The sequence below is a fragment of the Oryctolagus cuniculus genome, chromosome 2 (genome assembly GCF_964237555.1).
Source record: "Oryctolagus cuniculus chromosome 2, mOryCun1.1, whole genome shotgun sequence".
Lineage (NCBI taxonomy): Eukaryota > Metazoa > Chordata > Mammalia > Lagomorpha > Leporidae > Oryctolagus > Oryctolagus cuniculus.
The window spans coordinates 45,031,700-45,046,455 of record NC_091433.1 but is presented as its reverse complement, the minus strand read 5'-3'; the positions used below and the strand labels follow the sequence as shown (position 1 = coordinate 45,046,455).

Here is a 14,756-nt window from a genome sequence, read left to right as displayed (position 1 = left end):
CTAAGGTTGAAAGCGAAAGTGAAACCTAGAAGAAACTTAGACTCGGATACGGACTGTGGGGAGAAGCCAGGAGAAATGAGGGAGGAATATTGTTGGAAGAAAAGTTAGGAAACATACCGGGTAGAGAAAAATATGTTAGGGAGGATGAAGCCGCGGGGGCAGGCTGAGGCGGAGACGTAAGCCAGGTTGGAATTCTTCAAGTCAGCCCGGGAGCAAAAGGCGAAAAGATAAAACCAGAGGCGGAGGCTAGGTTGAATTCGCCAGGTTAGCCCGGGGAACTTAGACTGAATACCAGTGGCGGAAACGTGAGCTAGGCTGTGTGACTCGCGGAAGCTGCCGCGCACAGAGAGAGCGCACGGGGCACGAACGGGGAGAGTGCACAAGGCGCAAGTAGATAGGGAACGTGGGGCTAGCGTGAAGGCCATGGTGCGGGCGCGAAGGGGCGCGGAGACTGCGGAGCTTGCACGAAGCCGGGAAGCCGCGCAGATGCGAGAAGCGCGGGCTGAAGCGGCGCAGAGCCTGGAAGCCACCGTGGGGCGAGGCGCCGAGAAGCAGCCTCGGGACGGGTGCCGGGAAGCCGAGGGGATAAGAGAAACAAGTTTAGAAGTAAAATGAGAGAAATAGGAATGCTGGCAGATAGGAGAAATAGGAATGCCCGGAGATAGAGAAATAGAGAAAAATAAGGCCTCCCCACAACATGCCAATGAGAGAGCTTGGATTCGGTCTGCCTGATTAGGGAGGCGGTGAGCACCTGCGGGTGGCTAGCAGCTTATGCGCCGCAGGTCACCGAAGACAGGCACGAATTAACATCAATAAGTCTCCCCACAATACCGCAATGAGAAGGCTCGGATTCGGTTTGCCCGATTGATAGGGCTTGTAAGCACCTGCAGGCAGTTCTAGCAGAGCAGAGCATGCGTTGCAGGGCACCGAACATAGGCACGCATCAGCGTCTAAAAACCTCCTCACAACATGGCGAAGAGAGGACCCGGATTCGGTTTGCCTGATTGGTAGGGCTTGTAAGCACCTGTGGGCAACTCTAGCAAGCAGAGCAGAGTGTGTGCCATGGGGCACCGAAGACAGGCGCGTATCAACGCTAAAAAATAAAAAGAAAGGGGGATCTGTGGGGAGCAACTCGGACTAGACTGTTACTGGAATTAAGACTTATTTTATGCATCTGCTCTCCCACAATATGGCGCTGGGAGAGGAGGAAACAGCTTCTACACAGCTGCCTCCAGTTCAACCAATAAACAGCAGGACCTGCTCCTGATTGGAGGAGAGCAGCATACTCGGCGTGTGGGTAGCAGAGTTGGGATTGGTGGAAGAGGACTATAAAGGAGGAGAGAGACGGCATGCACCAGGAACATCTATCTGAAGGAACACCTGTGCAGCCCCCGAGAGAGCCGGCCGGCGGTGTGCCGCTCCCCCGCGGAAGTGGGGAAAGTGGCAGGGGGAACCGCCCTTCCACGGAGGTGGAAGGGACGGTAGCCAACCCGGGAAGAACCAGCAGCAAACCCGGGGAGGGCCGAGCAGACAAAAGAACAGCGCAGGGTCCTGTGTCGTTCTTCCACGAAGACGGGGAGCGACAGATGCTAAATTCAGTGTGGTTGATATCAAAAGCCCTTTATGTAATCAAATTAAGCTCAACAGTCTTTTTCCCTTGTCTAAATTAAACATTACTCAAGTAGATAAGGTTTGCATACTTCTAAAGTTAAACAGAAAAAGTTTGCCAGGAGGCTTTACAGCAACCCCATGAAGTTAATACAGTAATCAGAGAAAATGCCCACTTTATCACTTGGAAAATACAAGAGCAAGTGGGAGAAGATGAGAAAGTACTTTTGGAGAAGCTGATTTCTAGGGGTGGGATGGTAATAATATTCTTGTACTTGTTCTTAGCTTTTGTGTGTGTGTGTGTGAGACAGAGTTAGATAGTGAGAGAGACAGAGAGAAAGGTCTTCCCTTCATTGGTTCACTCCCCAAATGGCCGCCATCGCTGGAGCTATGCCGATCCGAAGCCAGGAGCCAGGTGCTTCTTCCCGGTCTCCGATGTGGGTGCAGGTGCCCAAGTACTTGAGCCATCCTCCACTGCCTTCCCGGGCCACAGCAGAGAGTTAGACTGGAAGAGGAGCAACCGGGACTAGAACCTGGTGCCCATATGGGATGCCAGCTCCGCAGGTGGAGGATTAACCAAGTGAGCCATGGCGCCGGCCCCTTGTTCTTAGCTTATTGATAAAGGCTCACACATATGTAATACCGATAGTCAAAAAATTGACATATGTACAGAGAACATTTTTTAAATTTTGAAATGTTTTAGAGAATTATGAAAAAGTTTCATTTTTTTTCTTTTTTGGGTTTTGATTTGCTAGCTGAAAGTACAAAATTTTGTTTTAATGGGAGCCCAGATATACTGGGGAAACTTGTAAAATTCACATCTTCTGACTTGATTTCTTTCAACATAACCAGGCTGTTACTTCTATGTCTTCTTTCCTCCTCTTCACTTTCTCCATCAGCTTTAATTTTACATAAATTTCCTTCCTATAGAAAATCTAGACAATACAGAATATTATTAAAAAAGACTTTATAATAATAACCTTCATAAACTCCAAGAAAGAATCATTATTATCACTTGGCTTATTTTTCTTCAACCTCTTCGAATTCGCTGTTCTATTTGTAACTATTTATCATTCTACTTAACTAAGAAAGTATCTCACATTTAATGTGGTGGACTAGTTGGAATTCAATGACCTGTTTCCTGCTCCACCCCAAAACTCTGTAACTTTACCAGAGCCATTCCTTACTCAGTCTGTTTCCACTTTTGTGTTGATCAGCCATGATGGCAGCTTGGCTCTGTTTTAGAACTTTCACCCTAGCTGTAGAACAGAATTTCTACAGTCTTAATTAGGTAGATTCCAGCATTTTTGCATTGCTGTATCCTCTGTATGCTTTTAGAAAAGTACTAAAATAAAGACTCTTAAACCCTATAGCTCCCAATTTCTATTTCTGTTTATATCTAAACTTTGTTAGCTTTTAATTAGGCCCAGATCAAATTTCCTGCTTATTTTGCACAGTGGAACAATTTCTTGTCCTTTTTTTATATATAGATTTATTTATTTATTTGAAAGAGTTATAGAAAGAGAGAGGTCTTCCATCTGCTTGTTCACTTCCCAAACGGCTACAACAGCCGGAGCTGGGCTGATCCGAAGCCAGAAGCCAAGAGCTTCTTCTGGGTCTGGGGTACAGGGGCCCAAGCACTTGGGCCATTTTCTACTGCTTTCCCAGGCCATAGGTGAGAGCTGGATCAGAAGAGAAGCAGCCAGGAACCAGCACCCATATGGAATGCTGGCACTGCAGGCGGTTGCTTTACCTGCTACACCACAGCATCGCACCCAGAACAGTTTCTTCAGTTGCTGAAAAAAGATTTTAGTTTTAGGGTTCTGTAGTACATAGGCCAGAAATTTTTTTTCAAGTTTATTTATTTATTAAAGTCAGAGTTACAGAGGGAGGCAAAGACAGAGAGAAATTTTCTATCTGCTAGTTCACTTTCCAGATAGCCACAACAAGCTGAACCAGGCCAAAGCTAGGATCCAGGAGCTTCTTCCTGATCTTCCATGTGGGTAGCCGAGACCCAAATATGTGGGCCATCTTCTACTGCCTTTCCAGGCCATTAGCAGAGAGCTGCATTGGAACTGGAGAAACTGGAACACAGACTGGCACAGATATGGGATGCCCTTGTTGTAGACAATGGCTTTACTTGCTGCTCTACAATGCTGGCCCCTGCCAGGAATATTTTTAAGCCAGGAGTCTGAAAATGCTTCCTGAAAAGGGCTAGATTATAAAGGTTTTAGGTTTTGTGGGCTATGTGATTTCTGTCACAGCTACTCAGTTCTGCTAGTATAGTATAAAAGCAGCCAAAGACAATATGTAAATGAGTGAGCGTGCCCATATTCCAATAAAACTTTATTTACAGAAATAGGCAGCAGACCATAGTTTACAGACTGTTCTAAGGTATAAATTTCTAAAGAATTATGTGATGCATACTTGCTAATTTGAGGAAGAAAATATTTACATCCTACACTGTAATTAATTACCTATGTTTTAATGACTGAAACAACATGAACGCTATAAAAATATTCTGAATGATACTCAAACCATTTGGAAACCTTTGGCCATATGGGAAGATTGAAAGATTTGACTACAGGGGCCGGTGCTGTGGCGCAGCGGGTTAATACCCTGGCCTGAAGCACCAGCATCCCATATGGTGTTGGTTCGAGACCCGGCTGCTCTACTTCCAATCCAGTTCTCTGCTGTGGCCTGGGAAAGCAGTGGAAGATGGTCCAAGTCCTTGGGCCCCTGCACCCGTGTAGGAGACCCGGAGGAAGCTCCTGGCTCCTCGTTTCGGATTGGTGCAGCTCCAGCTATTGTGGCCAATTTGGGGGGGGGGGGTGAACCATCAGATGGAAGACCTCTCTGCCTCTCCTTTCTCTGTGTAACTCTGACTTTCAAATAAATAAAATCTTTAACAAATAAAAAAAGAGAAATATTTGACTACATAAAAATGAGGGATCAAAAACACTTTAGGCCGGTGCTGTGGCTTACTAGGCTAATCCTCGGCCTGCAACGCCAGCACCCCAGGTTCTAGTCCCTGTCGGGGCGCCGGATTCTGTCCCGGTTGCTCCTCTTCCAGTCCAGTTCTCTGCTGTGGCCCGGGAATGCAGTGGAGGATGGCCCAAGTTCTTGGGCCCTGCGCCCGCATGGGAGACCAGGAGAAACACCTGGCTCCTAGCTTCGGATTAGTGCGGTGCACCAGCCGTAGCGGCCATTGGCAGGGTCAACCAACGGAAAAGGAAGACCTTTCTCTCTGTCTCTCTCACTGTTCACTCTGCCTGTCCAAAAAAAAAACTATAGGTTTGTTTGCTAACCTGAAGTGATGCTACAGCTAAAACCAAAAATGTATTGTGGTTTAAACACACATGCACACACACACAAAAAAGATAAATGATCAGTGCTGGCATTGTGGTATAGCAGGTAAAGCTGCTGTCTGTGACAACGTCATCCTATATGGGCAACAGTTCAAGTCTCATCTGCTCCACTTGCAATCCAGCTCCTTGCTATTGTGCCTGGGAAATCAGTGGAGGATGGTCCAAGTACTTGGGCCCTTGCACCCCTGTGGGAGACCCAGAAGAAGTTCCTGGCTCCTGACTTCGGCCTGGCCCAGCCCTGGCCGTTGTGGTGGGAATGAACCAGTGAATGGAAAATCTCTCTCTCTCTCTAACTCTAACTCTGACTCTGACTTTCAAATAAATAGATCTTGAAGAAAAGAAAAGGCTAAAAGAGTGTACTGAGAAGATAAGTTGAATGGCAATTAAGCACCTGAAAAAATGGCTTAACATTTATTAAAAAAAAAGATAAATGACTAACTGGAAAAAATAATTGCAGTCTATATAACAGTTGATGTTTTTGTATACCAGTAAGATGAATAACCCAAAAGAAAAAGGGGGAAAGATAGGAATTCACAAGAAAAGATATATAATGATCAATAAAGTGAAAAAGTACTTATTCTTACTGACAGTGAAATCTCGGTATTAAAGCAAAATTTTTTGCTGCTAAATTGTGCTAGGGGATATGGTAAGATAAACACTGGAGATGGCTGTGATAATTTGCATCAGTTATCTATAGTTGTAAATCTCACAATTTAGCAACTTAACACAGTGAATGTTTCTGTGGATCAGGAGTCTAGCAGAGGTTTAGCTGATGCCATTGAGCTGTCAACCAGTGGTGCAATTAGTGGGATACAGCCCACTTGCAGTGTCATTCACATGGATATTAGCAGGCCATTCCTTACTGCCTGTTGGCCAAGGACAACAGTTCTTCATAATATGGTTCTCACCCTCTACTGCCTAAGTGTCCCCGTACGTGGCAGCTAGTTTGACTTTGAGCAAATGAACCAAGAGAAGGGGAACAACCAAAACAGATAAATCAGTGCCTCTAATTTTTTTTAAATTTAATTTATTTGACAGAGTTAGGCAGTGAGAGAGAAGGAGATAGAAAGGTCTTCCCTCCGTTGGTTCACCCCCCAAAATGGCCGCTACGGCCGAAACTATGCCAATCCGAAGCCGGGAGCCAGGTGCCCCCTCCTGGTCTCCCACACGGGTACAGGCACCCAAGCACCCAGGCCATCCTCCACTGCCCTCCCAGGCCACAGCAGAGAGCTGGACTGGAAGAGGAGCAACCAGGACTAGAACCCAGCGCCCATTTGGGATGTCGGTGCCGCAGGTGGAGGATTAACCAAGTGAGCCACGGCGCTGGCCCCAGTGTCTCTAATTTAATCCTGGAAGTGACATACCATCACTACCACATGCTGTTGGTCAAACAGATTAGTCATGGTACATAATGGGAAGCAACTACACAAAGGTGTGAATACCAGGAAGCAGGGGATCCCTCAGTTCCTTGAAGGCAGACACATGGCTATTTTGGGATTGGAGATTTGAGGTCTCCTGTGGCTGCAGTGTCCAAGATGACTTTTTCCCTTCAAATGTTTGGCACCCGGGTGGAGTTGGCAGGAGCACCTGCAAACTGGCTGGGCATCTTTTTTCCCATGTGCCTAATATGGGCTTCTTTTATCATGGTCTCATGTTAGACTTCTTATGTGGCAACCGGCTATTCCCAGAGCCAGCATTCCAGGAGACATAGGCTGTAAAAGCTGCAAAGTTTCTTGTGATCTAATCTCAAACATTTTCTGTGTTCTTCATTAACACCATGTCACAGTTCTAGCCTCGATTTAAGGCCAAACTTACCAGGAGGTTAAGACGTACTGTGAAGGGCCACCTTTAGAACTTATCCCAGGAAGTCACAATTTTGAGAGATGATGCGAATGTGTTTTAAGGTGGTAGTAGTACAGCTAATAAAATTTGATGTGATACTGGACATGTTATAAAGATAAAATTAGGGGTAGGCATTGTGGTACATCAAATTAAGTCACTACTTGGGATACCTGTATCCCATATCCCAATGCCTAGTTCAGGTCCTACCTCTGCTATTTTTTTTTTAAGGTTTATTTGTTTGAAAGAGTTAGAGAGAGAGAGATCTTCCATCCATGGGTTCACTCCCCAAATGGCCACAATGGCCTGGACTGGACCAGGCTTAAGCCAAGAGCAAGGAGCTTTATCTAGATCTTCCACATGGGTGGCAGAGGCCCCAATTACTTGGGCCATCTTTCACTGCTTTTCCCAGACCATTAGCAGGAAACTGGATTGGATGTGGAGCAGCCAGGACATGAACTGGTGCCCATATGGAATGCCAACATTGCAGGTGGCGCCTTTACCTGCTATGCCACAACACTGCACCCTGCCCCCAACACACACACCTCTGATTCTAATCCAGCTTCCTGCTAATGCACACCCTGAGAAGCAGCAGATGATAGTTCAGGTTGTTGGGTCTCAGACATCCACTTGGCAGACCCAGATGTAGTTCCAGCCTCAGTTCTAAACATTTGGCTAGTGGACGAGCAGATACAAGAAATCTTACTCTCGTGCTCTCTTGCACATGGTCTGCCTTTCAAATCAGTAAAAATAAACTTTAAAAAGATAAAGATAAAATCAATAGAATTTGCCTATGAATTCAGTATGTGATATATGGAAGAAATAGAGAAGTCAAACATGAATTGAGCTTTTTGAGCTGAGCAGTTTGAAGAATGAGGATCTTTTTACTGTAATGGGAAAACTGCAGAACAAGAAGTTTGTAAAAGAAAATCAAGATTGGTTAAAATATTGGGGATCAGTGTAAGAGAATATAAACTACTTCTTTCTCAGGCTGTCTTAAAAGTTGGAATTGAAAAGGCAGAGGGGACTTCTTGATGGTTGGGACTTCTTGATGGTTTTTGACTGGAGTGATGTGATCATAATTATACTTTCTGAAAATGAATTCAACAGTGTAAAGAGTGAGACAAGAGTGGATGAGTAAGGAACTGAACTCCATGAATGCATTCCAAGTTCCATTAAATTCTGTGGAATAAATCCATAGTGGTCAGAGACAATATTGCTTTCCTGGTTTTGTTCTTAACCTCTATCCTAGAGCAAGCAACCTGAAAGGTATCTGATCAATGATGACTGAATAAACAAATAAATGTGTCATTACCAGTTCAACTATTCAGGAAAGACTACTCTGAGTTATTAAGATATCTCAATGATAGCTTTTTCATTGATTTTTTTTTCTTTAGAGGTAAGATAACTTAGTATAGTTTCAACAGGCAGGAGACCTATAGAGACTTGATTTATTAGTAAACTACAAGCATTATCAAATACCTTATCTTCTTTGATGTTGTATCTGATTCTTTTTTTTTTACTTTTATTTAATGAATATAAATTTCCAAAGTATGATTTATGGATTACAATGGCTTCCCCCCCATACCGTCCCTCCCACCCACAGCCCTCCCCTTTCCCACTCCCTCTCCCCTTCCATTCACATCAGGAGTTTACAGCAGTTTGGGTAATTCTAAGCTTATATCCTACCTGTGTATATTCTTTAAGAATTTCCCAGTACTTTGAATACTAGTGAAAGATTCTGAACATCTAGGGTATATTGATCAAAAAATTATGCTAAAGAGTAGAAATTTCACAAGAGATTTTTCAGAGTAAGCTAACCTGTATAAGTTGTCACAGGGCCAAAGATCATACTTTCCCATTCCAATAAGGGGGTAGATTTTGTGCTTTGTTTTAGAAAATGCCATAAAAGAAGTTAATAGACAAATGACTCACTGGGAGGAAAAAGTGACAATTTAAAATAATTAATGATGGATTTTTCAAGGAAAACTTTTTGCCTCTCTAGATTTATTTATTTATTATTTTTTAAAATATTTATTTTATTTGAAAGAGTTACAAAGAGGCGGGGGGGGGGGGGATATCTTCCATGCTGTTTTACTCCCCAAATTGTCACAATGGCTGGAGCTGGGCTGATCTGAAGCCAGGAGCCTGAAGCTTCTTCCAGGTCTCCCATGTCAGTGCAGGGCCCCAAGGACTTGGGCCATCTTCTGCTGCTTTCCCAGGCCATATCAGAGAGCTGGATCGGAAGTGGAGCAGCCAGGACTTGAACTGGCACCCAAATGGGATGCCAGCACTGCAAGAGGTGGCTTTACCAGCTACACCACACTGTGGGCCCTGCCTCTCTAAATTTATGTTTCTGTCAAAGTGTGTGTGTGTGAGTGTGTGTGTGTGTGTGTGTGTGTGTGTGGTGTATGTGTTTGTGTAAGTAATATCAAATATATTTGCTTGCAAGTTTCAGTGAAGGAACAAATTCTCAAAAGTTTATTGCTCTTGTTTTCATGATATGTTTATCATATTGGTTTTAATAAATTTTAAGATATTTGCTAAAAGTATCTTGTTTATTTCAGGGGCTACACTCAGTATGAGACCAGCCCCCATTCCAATAGAGGACCCTGAATGGAGACAAACTCCTCCCCCAGTCTCTGCCACTTCTGGTACTTTCCGACTACGACGAGGGAGTCGATTTACCTGGAGAAAGGAGTGCCTGGCTGTCATGGAAAGGTACATGTCTCCTTTTCCTATGAGAGAGTCCCCAAATGTAGAAAAGAGATAAACTTTGGATAAATTGGAATAGTTTTCATTTCAAATGAGTAATTTGGGATCTACATTCTATGTCAGGAGTTTGGCAAGTTATAAATGCCGGATTATTGAAATAAAGTGATCTTAGCACTAAGAGTTCATAAAGTTAGAGTTAGCTTGAGTTTAGATTTATTATATTTTGTAATTCTCTTAGAGCCACTAAAATTTACCTTCTTTGATAAGGAGTGAAGCCTCAGTGAACTTAGTCACAAAGATTAGAAAATACTTGTTTTTGACTCACAAGTATGGTAAATATGGTCACAGTATGATTTTCATTCTGTCAGAATGGAATTTTTTATTTTCTAAAATGCAATAAAACAACCCCTAACCTTACAGTATTGCATAATTTTTATTAAAATGAATGAATCAATAAATATATATGCACAGACTAAAATCATAAAAGCAGGCTTTGCTCAAGTATTATAGGACAAAATGAAAGTCCCTCCAGCAATAGTATGTGATTCATAATAGATACTCAATATTTTAAACCTGAATTTGACCTTACTTTCAGTTTTCCTACCTATAGAGATTTAAATACATAATTAAGAAATGTTCACCATATGTAGTACAAATCCTATAGTAGAATTATCTTTTTACTCACCTACTTGTAAGTGATATATACACAATTTTATCATGAAGGAGAGTTTTATTTGCAGTAAAATAATAAATCCTAGCTGTACACTTTTCCCAGCATTTAATCTGGCCAGGAGAAGTTTCAGAAGAACTGATACCTGATTAACTTTTTCATGTCATGGACTCTGAGCTGTAACTTCCTCATCTCTGAGATGAAGTTTTTCCAAAGCCAATTTGGATTTTTGCATCTTTCCTCCTGCCCACTTTTTTTTTTTTTGACTTTTAAGACAAATTTATTTTGAAACAAAAAATTTACTGAAATCCATTCAGCTTTTTGATAACACTCATTTTTATAAACTTTCTAAAGATCCCTTGTATGCATGGATGTCAAAACATTTTTTTGTACCAGAATACAGTTAATCTTTTAATTCCATTTCTAACTTTTTTTTTAACTTTTATTTAATGAATATAGATTTCCAAAGTACAGCTTATGGACTACATTGGCTTCCCCCACCTCCCCATGACTTCCCTCCCACCCGCAACCCTCCCCTTTCCCGCTCTCTCTCCCCTTCCATTCATATCAAGATTCATTTTCAATTTTCTATATATACAGAAGATCAGTTTAGTATACATTAAGTAAAGAATTCAACAGTTTGCACCCACATAGAAACACAAAGTGAAATATACTGTTTGAGTACTCGTTATAGCAGTAAGTCTCAATGTACAGCACATTAAGGACAGAGATCCTACATGAGGAGTAAGTGCACAGTGACTCCTGTTGTTGACTTTACAAATTGACACTCCTGTATATTTCTCAGCTGATTAACATCACTACCTGAAAGAAAAGGAGATTTAAAACACTAAAATTCAGACCATGTTTTTGTTCTTGTGATATTGATAATATTAATAGGCTTGCTTAAAGAGAAGTTTGGATCCAGTAGCCAAATTGAGACCATAGGTTTTCCATTGATGTTATTATCTACTTCTTTCCTTACTCTCTTTATTACAGATAAGAGAGGAAGCCATTTATTGAATAATGAATCTTCATATGCTTGAGTGATTAAAATAAAAGAGTGAGATTTATTATTCTGGAGACATGATATTTACAATCTGCCACTTTTTCTCATTTTGAAACTTTTAGTCTTTTTGAAAATTTCTTTAGAACTTACTACATAGTAGATGAGAATTAAAATAATACTTAAATTATTTGCATAACTATTTTCCTCTAGGTAATACAGTAAGCTTTGGTATTAGTTTCTGGCTGGTATAAGTTCTAGCTGTGCTACTGATTCAGTCATTTAATTTTTTCCTGAAGATACCAGAACACACTTATCACATAATGTCAATATGAGAAAGAATTCATTTAATATTGATAAAATTATTATATTATAATACTAGTGCATTTTCAGAATTGAACTTCAGAGACTGTAATTCCTTTTGCTTTTTCCAAAGCAACAAGAACTAGCCAAAGAATCATGCCAATTAAATTTCAGTTAAAAAAGATGTTGAGTGCTTATCCAGTGTAAGGCCCCCATTTTGTCTTAATTCATTCTCTTTAACTCTAACTTTAATTAATAAACATATTTAACCCACAAGCTAGTTATCTATGGTTTAATTTTATTTTTCTTGGCGCAACTAGAAAGACAGGATGTAGTTTATTCCAATAGTTGGAAAAATGCAGAAAGTCTTTGAGAGTACTTAATGGTAGTAATACAGAAGGTCACAGTATGATTTTCATTCTGTCAGAATGGAATTTTTTATTTTCTAAAATGCAATAAAGCATCCCCTAACCTTACAGTATTGCATAATTTTTATTAAAATGAATGAATCAATAAATATATATGCACAGACTAAAATCATAAAAGCAGGCTTTGCTCAAGTATTGTAGGACAAAATGAAAGTCAGAAATTATTCCACTGCTCACACCGTACACTAACGTAAATTACAAATGAATTTAAAAAGTGAATCTATGGAGCCTGTGTAGTGATGGAGCGGGTATAGCCACCAGCTGCACTGCTAGCATCCCTTATGGGTGCCACTTCAGGTCCTGACTGCTCTACTTCCCATCTAGTTCCCTGCTAACAGCCTGGGAAAGGAAGCACAAGATGGCCATGTGCCTGGGTCCCTGCCACACATGTGGGAGACCCAGGTGAAACTCTTGGCTCCCAGTTCAACTTGGCCCAGCCATGGCTGTTGCATCCATCTGCAATCTAGGTCTCCCACATGAGTGGCAGGAACACAGTTTCTTCAGCCATCACCTGCTGCCTCCTAGAATATATGTTAGCAGAAAGCTAGAACTGGAAGTGGAACACAGACTCAAACCAGGCACTCCAGTATGGGATGCAGATATCTCAACTGCTAAGGCCAAACACCTGCATCTATGTTCTTTTGTTGACTCATTTCTTTCATGTATCATATTTTCAAGGTCCATCCATGTATTGTTGATATACATTTTATTCCCAAATAATGTTCAGCTGTAGTAACCTGCCATATTTTATTTACCCACTCATCAGTGGATGGACATTTGGAATTGTTCCATTTTTTGGCTATTATAATAATGCTGCTGTGCAGAATTTGTATACTAGTGGAAACTGTATTTAACATTTTGGAGAACTGCTATACTGTTTTCTAAAGAAACAACACCATTTTACATTCCACACAGCATGGTTAGTTCTAGTTTCTCACCAACTGTTATTATTGTCTGTCCCTTTGAGTTGTAGCCATCTTAGTTAGTATGAAATGGTATCTTACTGCACTTTTAATTTGTTTTTCCCTGACAAATGATATTGAATATCTTTCCATGTCTTTATTGGTCAAAAATTTGTATGTTATATCTTGTTTGAGAAATATCTCTTCAGGTCCTTTTTTTAAAATTCTTGTCTTTTTTTTTTTTTAAAGATTTCTTTATTTGTCTGAAAGTCAGAGTTACAAAGAGAGGGGGAAACAGAGAGAGCTCTTCCATCCACTGGTTCACTCCCCAGAAGGCCACAAAGGCCAGGGCTGGGCCAGCTTGAAACCAAGAGCTTCTTCTGAGTATCCCACGTGGGTGGCAAAGGCCCAAACCCTTGGGCCATCTTCTGCTGCTTTTCCCAGGCCATTAACAGGGAGCTGGATTGGAAGAGGAGCATCCAGGACACAAACCTGTGCCCTAATGGGATGCAGGTGCTGCAGGGGAAGCCTTAGCCTACTGTACCACAGTGCCGGTCCCATGGATCTTTTTTAAATGATTGCAAGAGTTCCTTATATATTCTAAGTAAAAGTTCCTTATGATATGGTTGCAAATATTTTCTCCCATTCTGTGAGTTTTCACATTATGGATTATGGTTTTTTGGAACACAAAATTTTTAATTAAAACACAGTTTATTTTTTTTCTTTTGTTGCTTTTGTTTTTGACATATCTAAGAAGTCTTTGCCTAAAAAACTAGGAAACGGGGGGTGGGAGGGGCGGTGCCATGGCTCACTTGGCTAATCCTCCGTCTGTGATGCCGGCATCCCAAATGGGTGCCGGGTTCTAGTCCCGATTACTCCTCTTCCAGTCTAGCTCTCTGCTGTGGCCCAGGAGGGCAGTGGAGGATGGCCCCGGGTGCTTGGGCCCCTGCGCCCGCATGGGAGACCAGGAGGAAGCACCTGGCTTCTGGCTTTGGATGCTGGCCGTGGCAGCCATTTGGGGAGTGAACCAGCGGAGGGAGGACCTTTCTCTCTGTTTCTCTCTCTCTCTCTCACTGTCTGTCTAACTTTAAAAAAAAAAAAAAAAAAAGCTAAGAAACCAGGCCAGTGCCGTGGCACAATGGGTTAACGCCCTGGCCTGAAGCGCCGGCATCCCATATAGGCTCTGGTTCTAGTCCCGGCCACTCCTTTTCCGATCTAGCTCTGTGCTATGACCTGGGATAGCAATAGAAGATGGCCCAAGTCCTTGGGCCCCTGCACTTATGTGGGAGACCCGGAAGAATCTTCTGGCTTTGGATTGGCGCAGCTCTGGCCGTTGCGGCCATCTGGGAAGTGAACCAGTGGATAGAAGACCTCTCTCTCTCTACCTCTCTCTGTAACTCTGTCTTTCAAATAAATAAAAATCTTAAAAAAAAAAAACTAGGAAACCAAGGTTTATTTTTGAGTTTTCTTCTAACAGTTTTATACTTTTATCTCTGACATTTAGGTCTATGATACATTTTTAGTTAATTTTTGTATATGATATGAAGTTAGGGATCCAGTGACATTTTTTTTTGCATGTGGATATGCAGTTGTCCCAGTACTGTTGAGTAAAGTGTCATTTTCCCATTGATTAGTGTTGACACACTTGTCAAAAATCATTTGACTGTAAATGTGAGGGTTTATTTCTGGATTTTTAATTCTCTTCCATTGGTCTACAAATACATGAATCCACTGGTCATTTTTTGAAAAGAAACTAAATATAATTTTAATAGGAAAATCTAAAAATCTTGAATATGAATGATAAATAATAAGATGATTTCGTGTTATATTTTCTCTTGTCCTCATCTCCAAAAAAGAGAAATTTCCCAGCTCTACTAAGATGGCCTTTAGTGAATTAACATTCCTGGGGCCAAAGTTGTG

At 41.7% G+C, this 14,756-nt stretch overlaps 1 protein-coding gene across 31 annotated transcripts in view; it reads left to right on the top strand.

Moving 5' to 3' along the window:
• Positions 1-14,756, top strand: part of HMBOX1 (homeobox containing 1) — a 224,162-nt gene that overhangs the window by 159,532 nt on the left and 49,874 nt on the right. For all 31 annotated transcript variants that reach the window (XR_011386241.1, XR_011386240.1, XR_007918102.2 and 28 more), the window contains one exon: positions 9,383-9,536. Coding sequence is in view for 24 of the 31 variants with exons in the window: in XM_070068230.1 (XP_069924331.1) it covers positions 9,383-9,536 (154 nt within the window). In the remaining 7 variants the exon portion in view is untranslated. The remainder of the gene's footprint in view (positions 1-9,382; positions 9,537-14,756) is intronic.